At 36.2% G+C, this 22,435-nt stretch overlaps 1 protein-coding gene across 1 annotated transcript in view; it reads left to right on the forward strand.

Annotated features, from left to right (window-relative positions):
- Positions 1-1,359: 1,359 nt before the first annotated feature.
- The window catches only part of ABCB28 (non-intrinsic ABC protein 8), a 308,160-nt gene continuing 287,084 nt past the window's right edge, over positions 1,360-22,435 (forward strand). Inside the window, exon 1 of the mRNA XM_089808594.1 lies at positions 1,360-1,823. Within this exon, the coding sequence (XP_089664720.1) occupies positions 1,412-1,823 (412 nt within the window). The 5' untranslated portion in view covers positions 1,360-1,411. The remainder of the gene's footprint in view (positions 1,824-22,435) is intronic.

Raw genomic sequence — 22,435 nt, forward strand, 5'->3', positions numbered from 1 at the left:
TCAAACTTAAAAAAAAAAAAAAAGTTTAGTAAACATTGTAACATATTAGGTTTATTTCTCTTGGGTTCCTGAGCGAGGCATTACAGATATGTTAACGTCAAGTAGATCTACCATTGAGATATCTAGAAAGATAAAAAATTTAATGCTCGTAATTGATGAACACCTTTACCAAAACACAAACTATTGGTAGACATCGACTAACACACAATTGATATGCCAGACCTATCAGTACACAACAACCAATTCAACAATAGGCTGAAATATAAATATGTTGACATTAATGGAAACCATTAATGACAACAACATGGATAACGTTAACCACACATTCTAACACACATCTTGGCCTAGTATAATATTACTACATAAATAAGTCAATCACAAGCTTATTACTTATATCAAACATGTATTTGCTTAGTCCAAAAGCTTACACATTGCTCCAAAGGGCACTATATGGTTATTGAACACATGCTATAATGGCCCCAAAGTATATCAACATATTATCTTTGAATGCTATACATTACAATCCTCTAGCACATCAAACAAGAACGCCAACATAGTCAACCATCAAACACAAAGATCACTCTATCACTTCTATATTTTGTCTGTTAGCTCAACCACTTAAACTCTAAAAATTGATACATCATATGTATAATTATTTATCCTCCAAATTAAGCAACAAATGTGAAACCTTAGAAGCATCCAAGAAATGCTTTTGACAACATCACATATGATATTCAATTGAGAACTACCTTCACGAAAGCATAACGATACCATTATGATAAAGACTTAATTTAGTCTTCCTAAAACTTTGATGCTCTTATATGACATGCTAGTAATTACAATCTTCAAGATGTATTGACATCATTAATAAAATTGACCAACACTTTTCCCTTTTCTTGACAAGGGAATTCTAATCCATTCAATCTAAGCAAGACCAATAAAGTCAAAACAAAACGAATTCTAGTTGATTATAACATCCTACATAATTGAACAATTACTCCAACTTACTTTCCATATATCAACCCCAAAATAAAAAAATAATAAGATTGGTTTTCCATTCAATTCTCTCAAAATATTTTTACATTTCAACATAATTTCAAATGATTTCCACCACCAAATACACAATTCAATACAAATTCACATTTAATTCAAACTAGTAGTGAAATAAATTTTAGAAATTTAAAATTGAATAATTACCTATAAAATAATCTAATTCAAATCAACACTTCAAATCTGATTTACAACCCCAATATAAATTACAACCCCAATGTAAATTAAGAATCACCGAACACTTTACAAGAAACAATTTAAACAATTTAAATATAATTATTATATTATATCTCCTACAAATTTATTATTACATTCCAACTAAAACAGAGCCACCCATTCCTCCCAAAGAGAGACCTTGCCAATGGCACTGATACTGAAAATGGCTCTGCCATCGGGAATGGCTAATTCTCGCCGCTTCTCATCTTGCTCGCCTCCTTCGCTTTTAAGGTGCAGATGGACTTCCCCCTCAGAAGAATACAGGCGTAAATCAGTTGGGCCTTCTCCTTTTACCCCTTCGCTTAAAACAGCTACCCCTAAATATCTAATTCAAGTCGCTTCGTATATTTCTCCGCCGGCCGATTTTGTTGAAGTACACGAGTCTGTTGATGTCACTGGTGGCCACGATAATGATAATGGCGTAAGAGAGCCGGCGGTGCCCATTAGCTGGAATGTGATAGTAAAGCTATTGTTTGGACACAAAATGCGCCTTGCACTTTCTGTCTTTGCCCTTTTTGCTTCTACGGGCTGTACTCTTACCATGCCCATCCTCTCTGGTACACATTTCATTGCCCGCCCGCTCCTTCATTCTCTACGCAAACTCAATTACGACACACCTTGAATCACATATATAAGTCCATCTCACTAAAATCGGATTTCTTAAATGATAGTCTACTTTGAGAAGTTGTGCTTATATATTTTGTCAAAACTAAAACATTTGTGCTGACCATGTGGTGCGATCAATAAATGCTTTTAGAAGTAGAAACATATTTGATCTCGATCAGGTCAGAGATGGACCTCATTCTCATGATAAATTTTAATAGGAGTTTGAATTTTAGTGACAAGAATCATAATGTCAAGTTTTGCCCATTAACCATTGTCCTATAAAATTAAGGATAGAATGCGATTGAATAATTGATTAAATAAAAATGCAATTTTTTCCTACAAGCATTGATTGCATTTGGCTTGTTCTTGCATTATTTACTACTTCTTGTTGGCGATTTTTTTGTAAGTCATTATGACCACAACTTACACAATTGTAACTTTAGACAATGCTCTCTCCTCTCAGCAATAGGGGAGGCTCACATCTTATTGTAGGTGGCTTCAAGAGGAATTCAACTAAAATTACAAAAAGAGCGGTTCCCTTAATTGACTACTCTTTTTTTATGGATAATTTGCATACAACTACAACTTTCCAACTTAACAAAAAGTTCCTTATTGATACAATAATACCGATGACCGTGGAATTTTACCATTTATATTTTGTGGAATAAGTACAAGAACCCAAAGTCCTCTGCAATTATCTCATATTAGGATTCTAGTAGAATAACTAGCAAAGCACAAAGTCTCGTACCAAACACTCTCAAATATAATAAAAAATACCTACAACTAAATCCCAAAGTCTTCAACTCTAAGTAATTACAGCCACTACAAACCATAACAATTTATCCTCCTCCAACAGAAAGTCTTTAAAAGTTCAAATTCGCTCTGAATACAATAGACAATTCAAAGTCTGCATAATTGAATTCAAATCTCTCGAGTAAAGCTCCAAAACTCACAATCAATCTCTAAAGAATGTCATCACATAAAACTTTGAATCAACACAAAGTTTGAAAGTAAGTTACCTATTTTATTGAAAACAACTCAATTTACATCTAATCTCAAAGTCTTAGGGTGTATATACAAGCTGACAAAATTTTCTTGCCTTGCCAAAAGATAATTATTTACAATGAGCTCCCTCCTTTATATAGGAAAAGAGTGGAGGGAAAGGTGGAGAAAAAAAGAGGAAAAACCTTAAGCACTTTGACTTACTCTCTAACAAACTTCTAACTAACTTTGACTTATTCAAAGTTGCATGCATAATGCACTTGCAACTTGATTACATGTTACAACTTTGTACATGATACTATCACACGCAATTACATCTTGTTTTTCCATTATATATAATATGCCAATTACAAATCACAAATGCATGATAAATATATTCTAAGTGTCTAAGAAGACATGACCCCTATTACATCATCCTTTGTTGGTTTTCATTCTACTACAAGAATGCTTTACAATTGATGTGCTTAGGTTTGGTGGAAACATCTTGATTTGGGATATGAACTTGCATCCTTGCCTGTTCTGCAGTATAATGGTGGTTGTTTCTTGAAAAACACATTTGTTTCTTTCTACCTTCGTCCCGACTCTTGAAAGCACTCTATAACTATAATCATTCCATCTTTCATCACTTTCTTTATATGTAGTCGTTCTTTAGCCACCAAAAAAAGTCATAATATAGTCTTTCAGGCTTGAACTTTGGATATCTAGAAGAGTATGCGTATAAGATATAAGAGGAAGGCCTTTGAGTAACAAAGTGAGAAGGATTTTAGGCAAAACCGACTTTTCCAATGAGGGAAAAACTCTAAAAACGGGATTTTTGGGAGCATTGCATATGGAAGATGGCTGAATTGTTTTGGGACAACTAATGAATACATGCATTTGAGCTCAAAATATGTGCTTATATGGTAGAAAAACCCAAGAATGAGTTTTTGGAGGATGATTGTTTATGCGGGCAGCAAGCTTTATGTGTGAAGAACACATGGAAAATGGGTGGCATAATGTCTATGTTTTCATTATAAGTAAGTGTACAAGCAACCACTATCATGAAATTTAAGCCATGTGACAACGATATAACAAATGCGGATGGAGTGCGTGTAAGCATGAGAATGGGAATTTTGGATGCAAAAGCATATTGCAAAGTGAGCTTGCTTTCCTTGGTAATTTCATTTGAAAATGAAGTTTTTAATCCCGAGTGCATATGCAAGGAAGATGAAACACTTGCATATGCAACTTGGAGAAATAAGATGGAAGATAGGAGAACATATTTTATGATGCAAATCTGAAAAAGAAACAAACAGATTTGTGAAAAAAAAAGAACAAACATATAAACAACTTAGCCTTATGAAATTCACAAGAAATCTTACCTATTTTCTACAATAAGGAAAGGAAGAAATCTTTTCAAATCTCTATGCAGAATCTGAAACATATCCAAGAAGATCTTTGGATTTGGAAAAGATTACAACAAAAACACTTATATAGATTTTGGATCTTGACTCAATCTTCTAAAAATGAATGCATTTAGAGTCAATATTCATTTCTTGCCAAGTGTAGGAAGTTAGAGGATTAAATGCACAAGAATAGCAACCATATTGACCAAATCAAATGCAATATGTAATGACAACCGAAAATGGCACCTAGTGCATTAAATGCAACTTGGTAAGAATGATAAACAAGCTGAAAGTGAAATATAATGCCCAAGAACTCACATTGGAACAAAGACGTTGAGCTTTGATGAAGAAAAATGATCAAATATGAGGTGTTTTTGAGCAAAAAAGTGCCCTAGATGGGCTGTTTGGGAGGCAAAATGCATTCAAAACGATGTGTTTTTGCCATAAAAACTGCATCCCTTGAGTATGCAGCCAAAACGCCTAAGTATGAGAGGCATAATGTGATTTTTAGACTTCAAAACACATTCTTTCAACTCCAAAAAATTGCTAAGCTTCAAATGTTCAAATAGGAAGGAGAAAAATGTGTTTTTTCAAGTGGGAAAGCATGTGCTTTCTCTTCCAAAATCGAAGCCCTTAGGTATTTTATGTAAAATGCATACAATGGTGAGTAAAAACATACTTTTTGATATCAATAGCATGTGTTATTGACCCTAAAATCACCACCATATGCATTTTAAAGCCAAATGCATATCACAAAAGACTAAAAACAAGTTTATTTTCAAGTCAGAAGCATGTACTTTTAAGTCAAAAATGTTAATGTTGTAGCTTCAATTGGATTGAATTGATCTAGAGATAATCCTTCTATGGTTATTAGCTAAACATTTGTGCAATTGGTTAATTATCAATTAGAAAACTCTCACACACACATATAGGGTTATATATCGTTAATATATTGCCTAATGGTTATTAACTTGCTAATTACCATAGAGGCATGTCTCCTTTACTCATATTTATATCATTAAAATTTGCACTTGGAACACACAGAAATAATGACAGTGTTATTACATTTGTAGCGATCCTTTCCCTCAACATGGTATTAGAGCCAGATTGGTGTGCAGTGTAAGTTGTACAAAGGCATGCGACCACCATGTAAGATGCGGCCACTAGAAGAGCTTGATAGGGTCATGTTGGGGAGTTTTCCCCAATCTTGATAGTCCACCTAAATTTGAAGCAATAAGCTTAGTGGTGGTCACAGGTATTCATCTATGGCATAAGTGTAGATACCACAAATTAATACTTCAATGAAATATATATCTGGCAATACATTTATGTTTGGAAGAATTGATGTTACTTGCAAGTTAAAGAGTTCTCTACAGAATATTGTTGCCAAGGTTTAGTCTTACCCCTTTAGAGCTAGAAGTCATTGGTATGAAAGTGAGTGTGTTTCTAAGTATCTTTTAGGTCACTTACTTCTCATTTTTCCCAAGTGCTCTACTTTCTTTGTTTTTCGGGTTCCCCTTGCATTACCTTTACCCATCACCTAAGCGGGTTTCTTGTTTTTTCGGTATGGGCGGGGTCTAGGTGATCTAGGCATGGTTGGGATGTGTTTTGGCGTCTTCTCGATGAGAAGTAAGTTTTTCCGCACCTCATTATCTGTTATCTTTCCCTAACACTCTATGTCCTACGGACTCCGAGCTTTCGAGCTGATTTTCCCCTTGAGCGAACTACATCAAGTGTGAATCCTAAGGATGAAGTCGTGACAATGATTAATAAGCTGAGAATATGATTATGTCGTGTTGGAAAGGCAATCTAAGCTGTGGATCGAAGCTAGAATAAATCTCATTCAAATTTGTGGAGATAAGATCAAGTACTATGAAGGAACATGGGTATATGGGTTTTCTGCTGCATACTCATGGAAGTGAAGTTGTTTTGTTCTGCTTTCGATGTTGTATAAACTTGAGCCAAATCTCAGTCCTAATGACCAAATAGTGAGAACACAATGTTGAAAGAACCATTTAAAGGCTCATAACCAGTAAGGCATGCTCAAGATCTAGCTTCAAGGCCATCAGATTGGGATGAAAGAATAAAATTGCAGTTTGCTGTGTTGCAGTTCAGGAAATGTTGCTGAGAAAGGGGTTTTCCATCCCAAGGAAATGAAAAAGGCCACTTGTCTAGAGGCTTTGAAAATAGAAAGTTAAGTTACTCTAAGATAGGAATGTCCTTCAGAGATGCTCAAAAGATACTTCCAGAGAAGTTAGTGATGAAAATGCGAACCCGTCATAAAGGAGATGTAATGTTAAAATCTTTAGCTAGAAAGTGAAAGAATGGAGTGTGCAAGCTAGCAAAAAGATTACTTCCCGTGCTGCGATCCCAAATAGAAGGAAAATGGGTTTGTTGAAAAGCTAAGTTTCTCTCTCTCCCGCATATGTTAACATTATCAAATATATTTGCATTTCGGATTCTGAAGCAAAGTACGACACTTCTTGTAAAGCTAAAGCATTTGTGTTGTTAAGTGATTCTTAGTCATATCACTTTACTTTAAGTAAAGTAATAGAGCTTTTAGGAATTTAATATTTTGTATGCAAATGAACAAAAAGTTTAAATGGCAGTTAGTCATGGAATTAAATGCAAATCCTATCGTTATAATCGTTGGCTGAACTTAATTTCGTTCGTGTGGCACCAATGTTCTAATTCCTATACCTATTTCATTAGAATTGCATGCAATTGGTTTCTTCAAGTATATTTAAACAACTATTTATCGAGAACTGCATCCTATGCAATCATAGTGAATGACAATCAGGGTTGTTGGTTACGATAAGTTAATTGGCCTGGAGAGTGAGTTAAAAGAGCTTACAGACACATTCTTCAAATTTTACGATTTGAGTGATCTTCATAGAAGACTTAATTCTCAACCAATTCATCCAATCACTCAAAAACTTAAAGAGAGCGAATTGGTTGAAGCAACTAGTTTTCCTATGGCAGTGCATGCACTTGAGCTTGTAAGGGAATGCATCGAAAGATACCACCCGGAAACAAAGAAAATTTTGTTTCCTAACCAGTCTATTCTCATATCAATCAACAAGGCACTGATGCAGTCCGCATTTGGCATTCCCGTGAAGGAGTAGTATTGTGATGTCAATTTTAGGTCCTCTACATCCATGTTCAATGAGAAGAAGACCCTCAGATGGGAGGACATGCAGAGGACGTGGTTCCAGACTGCTCGCTCAAAGAAGAGCAAAAATATCCTCGAACTCCTCAGATTGGAAAGAAAAGAGGGGATTTTAGAGTTCATCGAGTACCATTTCTTCCTAGTACAAGCAATCTGTGCTAAGGATATGTAGATTGACTTGGTACAAATCATCTGTGGTGAGCTTGCCTTGTGGTTGAATTCGGCCAGAGGATTCAAGCAGTTTTACATGTCCTCTTATTTGATCTATGCATTGGCAACTCACCACTTGTGGCCAGGCCTCCCTAGCATCCCAAATTATGATGAGCGCACCAAAGTATACAAATTCTACCCACATTTGCAGCTACAAAGAAGCTATGAGGAGTACGTAGTTGTCAATGATGCCTTCACAATGAGGCTATGCCGAGAATTGCAAGGATGCCCTGAAAGGAGATTCTCACCATATGCAATTTTGGCCATAAGCCAATTTGGATGCTCATTCATCCAGTTTTCGAGCTTTTCCTATTGATGAATAGGAGCTTATGACGACTTTCCTAAGGGGTTGCCAAGATATCTAGAAGACAAGGTGGTTCTAATCGAACTGTGTCAACAAATCCTTGAAGTGAACACCCTGTGTTCTAATGTGAAGAAGATTGCCCAGATTCCCTTCCCTATAGTGGTTGGGCTGTGTTCATGTGCCTCTAGATCAGATGCTCATAATTTTGTAAAGAGCTTTGAGAGCAAAACTAAGTTGTTAGACTATGAGGTACTCAGGCCTTAATATGATCCAGTTAACTATGTAAGTGATCATTTGAAGTTGGGTTATGCCTATAGGCATGTGCCAGATATTGAAGACTTCTGTTTTGGGTGTCTCAACGAGTACCAACTCGGGAAAGGTTTTGGGCACGGTTAACCATCAATGAAATTAAATTGTATAACGACTCTGTTGATGTTTCTAACATTGCAGATGATGGAGCCTACATGCACCCCACATCCTACGAAAAGATCAAAGGCACCCTAATTTTGTCTAGCCTGACTGTAGGTCTAGTCATTGATACTATGGAAGTTAACATGAACAAATGGGTGGAGTGGACCCGAGCGAGGAAGAAAAGGACCGACAACATTGGTTCTACGATAGAGTATCATCTGGATCCACCCAGTCAATCGCAACAACAACCACCACAACCATTACATCAACATCTGCAGGGCCATCGTAGTCCATTGGCTAGGGTGGAGATCAACCTCCTGACAAGAATGTGCCACTCACTCCTACTTGCGGAGCTGGCTCTCTTTCAAACACTGAGAAAGTTGGGGAGAAGGAGGATGACAAGGATAAGGGGAAAGAACAAGAAAAATCACTAGCCAAGCCATCTTCCCCTATCCAAGTCATTAATTTGGATGGCGACACCAACCCCATGGATGGCCAAGAACAAGATGCATTTCAGCAAGGGGATACCTTAGCCCTTTTGGTAACTAAGGTGGCTGCCTTCCTTGTTGCTTCTCAGAGCAAGCCAACTCCATTAATCTCGAGGAAGTTGTTTGACCCCATTGCATTGCAATCCACTATCAATGTGCTCTCTATAGAGTCATGGCTCGAGGAGACCATTGATAGGAAGAAGAGGAGATATGAGGATGCAACCCAATCAAAGGACTTGATCACACAAGTCACCTCCTCTTAGCCATCCAAGAAGACAAAGAAGTAGAAGATGATTGCTGCACTAGCTACGGATTCAACAATTGGCCATATGCTAGTTGAGATTGTTGAGCCACAAAAAGAAGGAAGATTTCATGAACTCTCAAAGGATGATTTCCAGATCAGAACAATGGACCTTGGCATCCCAGTTCACGACTCTATGGTGAACATGTGGAAGTCTACTAATGAGAAGATCGAGGACAAGTTGGAAGAGCTTAGAGCAAAGAAGGAGATATTGAAGGCCTCGAACAGAGAGTTAGTGGAATACATAAGGTTTGCACTCGAGAGCACCTCTTCAAGTCAATTTGACCGGAATGCAGAGGAGAACAAGAACTTACTTCTAAAGCTGCAACAAGAAAGGCAATTCGAGTAGGTACGCCGAGCATGGGTAGATCAGATGAAGGCTTGATCCTCCACTGGTTGAAAATTTGGGAAGCCTGGTATTGGATGTTCACAAGCTTAGGGAAGTGGCTTCTAATCATCAGACAACCATACAAAAGGTTGGCCCTTCTTCAAGAAGTGATAGACATGAAGACAAATGTGGCCATTGCTCATGGGATCCTTAAGACAGGCAAAGAGTCACTATTCCATTGGAAACAATCCTTGGAGTTTGTTATAGAAAGCTCCATGAGATTTGTAAATGAGCTCAAGGATGTGTATGACCTGGTGCAAAAGGTCAGTGAAAAGTTATTTCAATATTTGAAGACACTGAACACAGAGTCCTTCGTGTCCACCAATGGCAAGCTTGTGGACATTGAGAGAATGAAAAGTTAGCATTTGTTGATGAAGCCGTTGACCCACTCAACTTCCAAGTGTCTAAGATCCAGGAACTCTTAGTAGCAAATGCGATCATAAGGAGAGAAATGGAGAAATTCCAGTGAATGGTGGCCAAAGTAGATGAACTAACAGAGATGCATGACTATTGGATGGTCTGAGTCGACAACATCATCATTCCAGATGTCAAAGAGTTGGACAAAGTAACCGAAGCCATGAAAGCTTACAGAGCTAAATCAATTACTTCTAAAATGGCATAATGTTCTGATGATTTTCTAGACTTCTGCCATTCTCCCTCTTCTCTTTCCTAAATATGGCCTTTCTTGGCATTTTGTCAGTTTTTGTAATGAACAATGATTCAAGCTTGTCCTATTTTTAGTCTTTCCGTTTAGAGATGCTTTGTGAAGCAAATCATCCATGTAATCGGCCATTTTGAGAAGGCCTATAAATGTAACCTTTTATGAAGTTAATAAGATCAACAAAATTTACTTTGGGCAAGCCCCGGTAGGTGGGATTGCTGTGTGTGACCCTGAGTTCATTTAAAGTTTTTTTGTTCACTTACTTTCAATATAGTTTATGGAATGAATGTGTTAATGTTGAGTATTGAATGAATGTGAATGAACTTGGTTTTGTTTCCTTCGTTCAATAGATTGTATGTCTTACTTTCCTCAGCTTAAACATGTCTTCTGTTCTCTCTGCTGTATGCTGAAGTTTGTGTGTTTTGTATAGTTATTTGCATGAGGAAGCCGACAACTGGTGTGTGGAGAAGCTGAGAGATAGACAATCTGGGTATTGTCAAGATATCAACTATTTGTGTAGTTCAGGAATTACCTATTTCGCCATCTCTTCCTTTCTTCCTGCTGTCGTAGCTGGTTATGCATTTTTCCATTTATTGCATTGTAGGTCAGTATAGATTGCATGTTGTGAATTATTCCCCCTTTTAATTGCCTAAGTTGTTTAAAGTGTTGAGCAGCTTGGTTTTTGCCTCTTCTGCTCTTTGGTTAAGAGCATACCCCCAAAACCTGAAAGACAAAATTCATTACATATCTTGCATTCATAAGGGAGTTGTACCTTTCAATTCAGGGGTCCTTGATAGACTACTACATTGACCCATTCTATTGTTAACTTCTTTGTTTTCCACAAGCCCGAAAACTTGAAAGACAAAATTCATTACATATCTTGCATTCATAAGGGAGTAGTACCTTTCAATTCAGGGGTCCTTGATAGACTACTAATCGACCCATTCTGTTGTTAACTTCTTTGTTTTCCACAAGGCATTGGGTAGTCTAAGAGTCAAGGTATAAACCAAAATATCAAGGAAGACAAACTATTAACCAACAAATATATAAATTTTATCAAACATATTATTGAATCATTGGTGCGAAAGCCGAATATTATCAATATATCAACTCTAGTGTCGAGCATACATAGATGGAGATGATATTTATCGCAGACATTGATAGAATGGGTCATAAGCAATCATGGTTACAAGATAAGGAGACATCTTCACAAACGTATACACAACAAGTACTATAGGTTTCTACATACAATTTTCTAATAACAAAATGATTCATTGAACAGTCACCACAATGTTCTCTAGGAAAGACGGTGGTGGAGACCAAGAATTTTAATGTCATCATATTCATGGATGAGCAAAGTTGTATTCTATTGTTCACCATTCGTGGCTGAAGCCCTTCATATGCCATATTTTTTTTTTTACAACATGGATATTTGTCTTTACTCCTTGATAATTGTTGGGCAAACAAGTAGATAAAGGACAAAATTATGCAGAAGTCATATTGATAAATATCTATTTGATTGCTTACACAAAAGATGACATGTAGATATGAAAAATGAAATATTTGATTAATGAATGTTACTTAAGTACCTATTGGGTGTGTCAGGTGTTTCCAATAAAACAAAATCTGAATACACCATCAATTATATTTGTTAACAAGTGTTAGATTGCATATAATAATATTAAGTCATAATAAACAATGACGGTTTTGGCGAGGAAGCCACGTAAGGCAAGCAGTTCAAGAATTGTTCAAAATTGAGTACAACTTCCTTGACAAAGTGTCTTTATTAACTCTTTATTTCGTTGATTGGATGTTTGAAAAATGGATACCCTGTGATACTTGAAAAGAAGAAAAAGGTTGTTTGAAATATCAAATAAGTGGTTCTGATGTGCCTAGAACACAATGGAGATATAATGAATTGAAAGCTATATGCAGAGACCAAATCGATAGATTGGAAAGATCTGAAAGAATACATTCAGACTATTTGATAGGAATAAAGTGTTTCTAATTTCATCATTTTAAGAATTTGAATATCTTATATGGTGGTCCTATGTATAGCAGTTATCACACAGTTGTCTATCCATAGTTTTGACAGTGTAAAATTGTGAGTGAAAAGAAATATTGAAAAGAGATAATGTCGTTGTGGCTTGCCAGAGTGAACCATTTTTTTCTCTGTCTCACGCAAAGTTATGAATGGTTTGGCTTGCCTCGCAAAGCGCTTCTCGAAGCCTTGTGCATTTGCAAGGGATGGAAATAATTAAAACATCGATTATAGGAATAATTGACGGTCAATAGAGACTTCAAGCATTTACATATTAAAGCTGGAGGAATATCAGATTATTCAATTAACCTACAAAGGACAATAATGGAAATAATGTAAGTGTTATTACATTTGCAGTGACCCTTTCCCTCAACATGGTATCAGAGCATTTGTCAACATGATAATGAAATAATCATTATCATTGTTTGCAAGTTCCGACAATAAAAATTATGAAGAAGACTTGATGTCAATATTTGAAAGAGTGAGACCATATGACAAACATGAACAATATAGTAATGAATTGGAGAGGTACTATAATCAAATGGAAACTAATAGTCAAAAGGATATCGTTTAATCAATGATAATGGGAAGTGTAGTAATTAAATTAGCCATAGTCAATCAGTAGAGTACGCTATCCACAAACTGATCTTCCACATTTGTGGTGACCCACAATCCGAACAATGTGTATATTCTCTCTCATTGGCAGCCTCGTTAGCTTCTCAATGTAAGCAGCCCTCATGTGGCTCATTCTTCCTTGTGGATTTCCCTGTCTTCTTTAGTAGCTCGATCCCAAAGCCCACAAATAACCAACATACAATGCCTATTCCTCTGCAACTTAGTGAAAAGTTGCATCTAGATTTGTCTGTTAACATCTCCAACACCTATCCACATAGCAAAGACCCACTCTCGCCTAGCGGATTCAAGTCATTCAAATTGCATAGTTTGTCAATTGCAAAATTGTTTCACTATTTTGTTCATCCATAGCACAAAACATAGATCCATGATCTACCACATGTAATATTATAGTCATAGTGGTGTCCCTTTGTGACATAACTCATTATTAGAAAAGGGGAGTAACTAGTCTATGTACAGTGGGCCTTCAATAGACATCTCATACTCTACATCCTTAGCTGTGAGGAAATCTTCCCTCAAAAGCTCTATAAGGAATAGACATATATAAAGACAATACATTACACTTACTACATTGATGAAATAAGCCAGAATGAAGAATATGCATGAACTTGGAGCTTCAGAAGGGAGCCACTTTAGCATGAATGTCTGAAGTAACCAAACTTGTGATAAACCCAAATTTACTAGTATCAAACTGTTCCTCCTTGTGTAGATTGGAGAGGGTAGACAAATTTGTACATTTGGAGAATAGATGGTCTAATTGATGGTCAATGACATGGCCTATGAAAACCTCATAATTTATCATATAAAAGGACGAACCAAGAAGTATAACAATTGCATTCAAGGAAGAAAGATCTTGATGTGTGTAGTCAATGAGATTAAATAGTGAGTGAAAACTCTATAAAATGGAGTAAGTTGGAATTTTACATTGTGGGGGGAAATAATAGCCACCATTGCCATTGTTTGGCAAATGCTTATATGGAGATGTTTTTTGATTTGTTGCATATGGACCCTCATTGAAGCAATTTGTATCAAGGATGTTGATGTGCAGGGAAGTATTTATTATCCTTCAGTATTACATTTATCTACTTATTGTAGTCTCCCTCCTATTTGTTTTTTATACGTACTATAAAGAGCTATTTGCCCTGATCTTTCCCTTTGTCTTTGAGGATGTTCTTGCCGGAAAAGAAGATTGGTACATTAGGCATGCAACCAAATATTGTGCAACACTCAATCTTATGACAGTATCTCCAAAGAAGTTTTGATCTAGGATCCATTGGTCTTTTGATGATCATGCTAGATGAGTGAAGCTCTCGAAGCGAATATCTTTGATGATTGATATTATGAGGATCCTTCTATATCAAGAGGGAGCCTAAATTTTTTATTAAAGGCAACCTTGGACAAAGAGAGGGAGCAAATAGAGGATATGTTTCAGTTGACTTTTGAGGATCTTGATCATATTTATTCAGAGGGAGTAGACCATGACGAGATGTATTCTCTAGTGACCAAGAAACTATAGTGGTCAAAGGACTATGATTCATGAGATGGAGTTCCATATGTGTAGACTAAAAGGTCTTTATGCGAGTGCCTAGACTATAAATGGATACTTGGAATACTATTCTTTGAGTACATTATCACTGAAAATTTGACAATTGATATTTTCTCCAAGCCTTTTGTCAAAGTCAAGTTTGTACATTATTGAAGGCAAACTTGAAGTAGTGGATGAAAGCCTTTAGTGAGAGGGAGCCTCAACATCAATGATTATCTGAGATGCACTATAATGCATCCTTCTCCGTAAGAGATAATTTTGAGGTGAAAGCCTTTGTTCCACCCTCCGGAAATATTCATGGTGGATATCATGTGAGTTAGTACATGATTCCGTTGAAAAACATTATGAGAGATGACGATCTATCATCAATGTTTGATTATGGTTGCTATTGTGAGGTGACGATCTTAACAATGGCTTGACTTTTTATCATGATGGACTATATTAAGTTGTTGTCCCGAAGGTCATGATAACCTATCTATCATGATGGACTACATTAAGTTGCTGTCCTAGAGGTCTTGACAACCTATCTGCTATTCATGATGTACTACATTAAGTTTCTATCCCGGAGATCATGATAGCTCACATGTTATTCTGATGGATTACATTTAGTTGCTGTCCCGTAGATCAGATAACACATATTCCATTAGGATATGACATGGTGTTCACACCATATGCAAATATTCTCTTGGTAGGTATCATGGACTTGATGCCAGTGCACATGCCTAGAAAATATAAGTACGATGAATATCATATGGTTGATATTCCTTGTTGAATCATACGGTTGATGATATTGAAAGATAATATCTAATTTGGCGCATATGAGTTGATATCCTTAAAATATACCATTTCCAAGAATGTCATATTGAGATGATATCTCTCTATATGCTTGAGAATATAATTTGTTCCTTAACAATCCTCCCTAGCTAAGAGGGACTGTTACTGTTGTAGCTTCAATCAGATTGAATTGATCTAGAGATAATCCTTCTATTGTTATCAGCTAAACATTTATGCAATTGGTTAGTTATCAATTAGACCAAATCGTATGTATCTACTTATATACAATTATATAGATATAGTTATATATTGTTAATTTATTGCGTAATGGTTATTAACTTGCTAATTACCATAGAGACATGTCTCCTCTACTCATATTTATATCATTAAAATCTGCACTTGGAACATAGATATAATGGCTGTGTTATTAGATTTGCAGCGATCCTTTCCCTCAACAAAAAATCGCCACCCTTGGCTTTTGATGCACAAAACCTCTTTTGGAGAAGTAATTATGAGTTTTTTAATATCAATAACATATATTCTCACCTTTACATCAAATGCACATAGCATATGTGTTATTGTGTTAAAAATCCCCACCTTTACACTTTTAAGTAATCACTCAAGTTAAAATACACAATAATAAGCTTTCAAAATGCAAAAGCATGTGTTATTGGGTTCAAATTCCCCACTAACACATGTTAAGTGACATATTTTTGATTAAAAATATGTAGTTGCATTTGAAAACCCCAATTTTATGTATTTGGAACTTAGATTTTATTGGTAGTGGGGTTTTAGGTGATTTGCATGTGGATGATATGCAATGAGTAATAAAAACCCCACCATTATGCATTTAAAATGTCTCATACAATTTTTTAATATATAACTATAGTTTTCAATAAAGCAACATGAAAATAGACTAAAAAGTGCCATTTTTATTGATACATTTAAAACTATGGTTGAATCAACTTAGAATGAGTTGAAATTTGAAAATAGAGGTCAAAATCCATTTTACATATTAATAGTAATTTTGTTTTATGCAATTGCCAGTAAAAAGCCTACTTTTGGAGGATTTTTGATAAAATATGTTGTCAATCTGAAAAATCCCACCTTTTCCTTTATAACTTGAATGAGACAACTCCATTTGAGGCTTAAGATAGCTCAAAACAAGTGGGATTTCAAGGGCTATTAACTTAAGGGATAAACAAGCTTAAAAACTACTAACAAAAAAGGGGAAGGAACAATCTTTCATGGTAAGTTAGTCTAAACACCAAAGAGCAGAAGCCACTCTTGGTGATGGCTCATTGCTGCAGACTATTTCAACGACAATTTAGATCTAGTAGGGCCAGAATAAATCTGAAGATTTCTAAAAATCAAGTGCTTGTAGTCAGAGAAGAAAAACTTGTTCGAGTAAGCATTAAATGGGATTTTGAATTTTTGCCACCTTCCTCCATGATTCATCTTGCAACGTCAATAAGGGATGGAAAATTTCTTTGTTATATTGTCAAGGATAAATTATTGCTTGAAATGCTCCCCTTTTTCATTTTTCTGTTCACAAATATGTTCTTTCTTTTTTTCTTTTGGAAAACATCTATCAAAGTGAGGGGCATCAAGATGTCCTAGAGATGTTTCAAAGCAATTGGGGACACCTCTTAATATTTTTGAGTTGTAGAGGCATTCCTATATACAAACCTTAAAATAGGAAATAGCCTTATGATAGCAAAAATATTATGAATTTATTTGTATCCATGAGGGAAACATGTATAAACAATGTCGTGGGCATGTTCCCTCCTCATTCCAAAAGTGCTTGGGACAACTCCACAGAGTAGGGTATTTCCCTCTATATCAATTGCTAATAATCACTTATCTATACTTCAAAGCTCAAAGTATGTTGCTTTAGACTCTTTGTAACATCCCGAATTCCTGGGTCTAAATTAACAAATACCATACTCAAAGAAATACAGTTTCTACTTCGTTTCATAGGAAGACAGTTATATCATTCATGTTCATGTGAATAAGATTTGCCATTAAAATCAGTTAGACAATTTTTTTTAACTAAAAACTTGAAATACTATCAAATGAATTTACTGTAGAAATTGAAAACCACATACCTTGGAAAATTGTGATCGAAATCAAACTAGGGATGCTTCTGCAACCACTCGGGTTAGTCCACAAATACACTATAACAATTTCATATTATGACTATCATCTACAAACCGCTACCTTAAAATCAAATGATAATTACAATTAAATACCACAATATTTTAAATTAGGGCATCACATACCACTGTATCAATTAGGGCATCATTTACCTTCGGTTCATTTAGGGCTTTTGATACCGTTGTCTCACTTAGGGCTTCCGCTACCACAGATTCAACTAGGGCTTTCAATACCGCTATCTCACTTAGGGCTTCCAAAACCACAAATTCATTTTAGGGCTTCCACGACCACGGATTCATTTTAGGGCTTCCGCGACGACGGATTCAATTTAGGGCTTCCGCAACCACGGATTCAATTTAGGGCTTCCGCGACCACGGATTCAATTAGGGCTTCAGATTCCTTTCGTTCCAATTACTTAACTGTGACAGTAACTCAAGGTTAGAATTATACTTATATTTGATATCCATATAAATGAACAACAATCCACGGTTCTATATCTTGCATCTAGGTGTAAAATAACGGTAACAATAAATTAACTCGACTTAATCTTACCTCCTCATAAATAAAAATGACATTACTTGTTTCTAATAACAATTGAATGCATAGCTTATCTCTGTCTAATGCATGTTTGATATCTTGAGAGAGGTGAAACATTGTCAGAGGCTTAACCACCCAACCTCGGACCACAACGTATCCCCACATAATCTCTAACGAGAAAGGCCCTCCCTACCTGAAATTGACAGGGAACATCTTACCATCTACTGGGCATCATGATATATAACATGCCATACGGCTTGGCAGTAGGAGATCACCATAACAGGAATATGCATGTGCAATTAATTAATTCATTTTAAATGATAAATATTGTAATGTCATAACTGATACTGATTCCAATTATTGGTGATTCCTTTCTCACATCTCATCACCCATCTTCTTGGCTACATAGCTGGGTGAGTTCAGGTAATCGGAATTCTCAGAGCAGACAGCTCTATCAACTATACAAGAAGATTACATGCATCCAACAATTCACAATCTATGATTACATAAACATGTTCTTTTAAGATTCCATAATTTTGATTGTTTATTTCTAATATCCAAATGATGTAACAGTTATGGATCCGTACAATGTTTTTCTTGGCTTCAATCTAAGATTCATAATACTTGTTTTTTATAAGAACACAGATACATTTTATATTCACAGCTATAGTGTGTTTGACTTGGGTCTATGGCTTAGCAAAGAATACAATTGCATTTCTAAATTATTTACTAGTTCTTCTTGAGAGCACTATCCCTTATCTCATAGATATATGGAAAATACTTTGTATAGGCTTGTTCTGATATGACTTCTTTTTAACAAAGATCTGATATAAATTATATATTCTATTATGGTATCAATATTCTGATTTATTTCAGACTATTCAACACTTAAGCTTATGTGCAGCCATAATAAGGAACAAAAGATACCTCTACAGAATGCATGGAGTAAATCAAATAATGTAATACCATAAACCTATCTTAGTCTATAGGAATAACCGGCTAAGGATGGATACTCAAATTGAAATTTGAAAGGAGTTATGCCCTTAATAACATATTTGTTTCAATCTCAGCCGACTGCCAACAGGCATTATATCATTGTAACGTTATCACAAAAGAAAAAACATCAACTGTCAATGGATTTCGACAGACTTCAAGCATTTATTGTTGAGGAGTACCACATAAGGAAACAACAACTTTGCAATGGAAATACGTGTAATGACCCTGCTCAAGTCTGACCTCAAAATGCTGATTGAAGGGTCAAGGAATTCCGTTAAACAATTCACATGCAAACTTCTAACTTGCTGGTCTGATTTATCAGACTGATTGTATGCTTGATAAATGTTGAAAGGAGACTTCAAATGATTACAATTCAACACTTTAATGTCTAAACTATCATCTAGATGCATATACAACCTCCTTTTTATCACTTAGAATGCACTTCAATAATTTCTATATGTAAATTATTCATCTTCAGCCACTCGACATTATGTCAAACAATTGGCATACAATGGGTATATGACTGTTATAATATTTCAGTTTGCCAGGTCTGCCCTTTGACTGAAAATGGGTGATGCAAATGTTTAATAATGAATGCCAAATGATCTAACAATGAGCTGAGAATGAAATGCACTTTCCTTTACATGAGTTCCTAATGAATAAATGCATACCAATAGCCAAGCACATTTTTACAAACACTTGGCGTGCAACCCAATACTTTAATCAAAATGAACATTATGCCAGATAATAGACATGCAACTTATTTCCCCATTTATTGACTAACAATTTGCATCCAATAGTGACATAGATTAGCCAAGACTCTTGGCTTTGCAATGATATCTCATACAATGCCAAAATCTGAAATGAATAATAATCATCTACAGCTGCAACACTATCAATTTTATGTGCAATAAAAAATCTGACTTCAATGTTCACCTACAGCAGCTCAATAAAATGCAACTATGTAATCATGAAAATGCATGTAAATCACAAAGGAATCTGATATATCAAATCGCCATATGCCATTGATGGAGAGGCAAGCAATATCACATGAAATGATGATCTCATAAGCCCAAATCGAATTCCTGAAGTAGCCGCCCCTGTTCTTGCATAGGCTGATCAACCTCCATGACCACAAATTATGAAGGTCTGAAAATGCAATTGAATGATGCACCAAGTTACTATAGCGAACACTATTCATGGGTACTGTAGCAGCCAACACTAAATCTGATCTGCAAGTAATAACCTTTAAACCCTTTATTCAGAAAGTACATTAATACATCAGCTATTGTACTCAAATATTTTTCTCAATGTAGCACAAATAGAAGACTGAAGTATCTTCCTCCCAGTTGCAATAATTCAAGTGATATTTCACACCCTCAAAATTGCTATCAATAGGAAGTTTTCGTTTCCTATGACAAAGAAGTAATCTGCAGAAACCCTAGGCTCCACAAGATGAAACAACAACAACAACAACATCAAATCTGCCTGCCAAGAATGAAGCCCAGGATGCCTATTTATTCTTTTTTCTCCACTTTCTCCAGAAACTTCTAGAACATTATTTTATTTATTAAGTGACTTTATAAAATATTTTATAATTCAAGTCACTTTATTAAATTAATTAAATATAAAGTTACCTTTTAATATTTATTTATTTGATAACTTTATAAATAATTAACTTAATACCACTTATTTATTTAATTAAAATAATTAATTAGTCATCCTCATAAAATATTCATTATTTTGGACAACGTAATTAATTAAATTAATTAAATCAAATTACCTCCAAAAAGGAGACATTACAATCCGCCCCTCTTGAAATTGCTTGTCCTCGAGCAATTCACCACCTGGATCCCACAAGAAGAACTGCATAATATCCTTGTCATCACCGCACAATCTCTACAACATTTGCCCAAACTGAAACTGTCGTACCAACTCAATATCATCATCAAGTGTTGCAGAAGTATAAGCCTCAAGTGGAAGCAAGCTAAGAGACTGATCAACCTTGCCTCCAAACTTCGTACAAGCTAAACTATCATCCCAACTATTCAGCACATGCACTCCTGAATTGTGCATCATGAATAGGTCATGTACATGCGAATAAAAAATGAAGCTATGAGCATTCCTCACCGTATAATGCCAGTAGGAACCCCCAAACTCTGCTATTGGCTCATCATCACTGAACTGGGAATCAGTAGATGGCTCCAATCTCTGACTCCGAGTGGTTGTAGGTTGGATAGGACCCTGTGCAATCCGCTCAACAAACCCCACCTCAAAATCCCTGTGAGGTAGCATAGTAGAAAGGATCACTATAATCTCTCCAACCAATCTGCGAATAGCACTAGTACCTTGGATGAGAACACCTTCTGACGCTTTATGCGAGTCCAAACGAACCCCTGCACTATCCAGCAAATACTCCATGAACGGTTCAGTGCAATAAAAATTATACAAGGAAGCATCAACATACTCCCCCACACACCACAATTGATCCCTCTGTAAAGGTGGCACGACCAACTATACCACACTGTCATCTGTGTGAGAATAATCAATTTGGAGACTCAACTCCACTGGTATCCCAAACTTATCAGGACTAGGTACTCCCAAATCTTGAACATGTGTGTCAGCCCCAACAATATGTTCCTCAGTAACAACTGCAGGAGTGTACTCACCACCAACCACCTCAATATACAAATGAACTGGGTCTAGGGCTGGTGTAGATTGCAAATGCTCCAACTCCATGGTCACCTCCTCTAACTGAAACTGCGACTCCTGTAGATCTCGCTATGTGTCCTCCAAAGCCTCAGTAGTCGCTATGAGCTCCTAGGTAAGCTCACTCACCTCCTCCCTCACAATCCAAGAGTGCCTCATAGGCTGCACTCCCCCACTCAACCAGGTGATCATAGTTGGCTACCAATTGTAAGTAATCCTATCTCAAGACCTTGACAGCTTCACGCAAGGCATGAACCTCTGCCAAAGAAAGGTAACCACTGCTGGACTCATCTATCATAGAAGCATCCCAACCAGTAACGACCAACAACTGACGAGCGATATCAAAATGCTCAAGAGCAGTAGTGATATCTCTCTCATCAACTCTCAACTGGCCGGTCACATGGTGACTCTGCACTACGAGCCTCCTATGAACCGTCTCAAATACGCTATCCTTACTATGAGAGAAAGCTGAATCAAATGAACTCCCCTCAAGATCACCAACGCTCAATGTACTTACATCTGAGTACACCTCCACACTCTGAATGCAAGCATCAGACTCATCCTCATCTAACTCTGAAGAAGCTAAACTATCTCATCATCACAATCTCCATCTTCCTCGTCCTCTGCAACTAATTGAGAGTCCAAATCCTGAAAAATATCATTAGGGGTTACTGACAAAGTAACTCCCTCAACTGACAAGGTAGCCCTGGTTGAAACAAACTCCTGCCACTCAGACTCTACCTCATCCTCATCTATGGGCTTCGGCAACACTGAATCAAGGAACCCATCTCCACCAACTAAAAATCCAAATACACTACAACACTCATCATCCTCACTCACAGCAACAGATG

Source organism: Cupressus sempervirens, chromosome 11, assembly GCF_028749045.1.
Source record: "Cupressus sempervirens isolate cs-2001-9-10 chromosome 11, ASM2874904v1, whole genome shotgun sequence".
Classification (NCBI taxonomy): domain Eukaryota; kingdom Viridiplantae; phylum Streptophyta; class Pinopsida; order Cupressales; family Cupressaceae; genus Cupressus; species Cupressus sempervirens.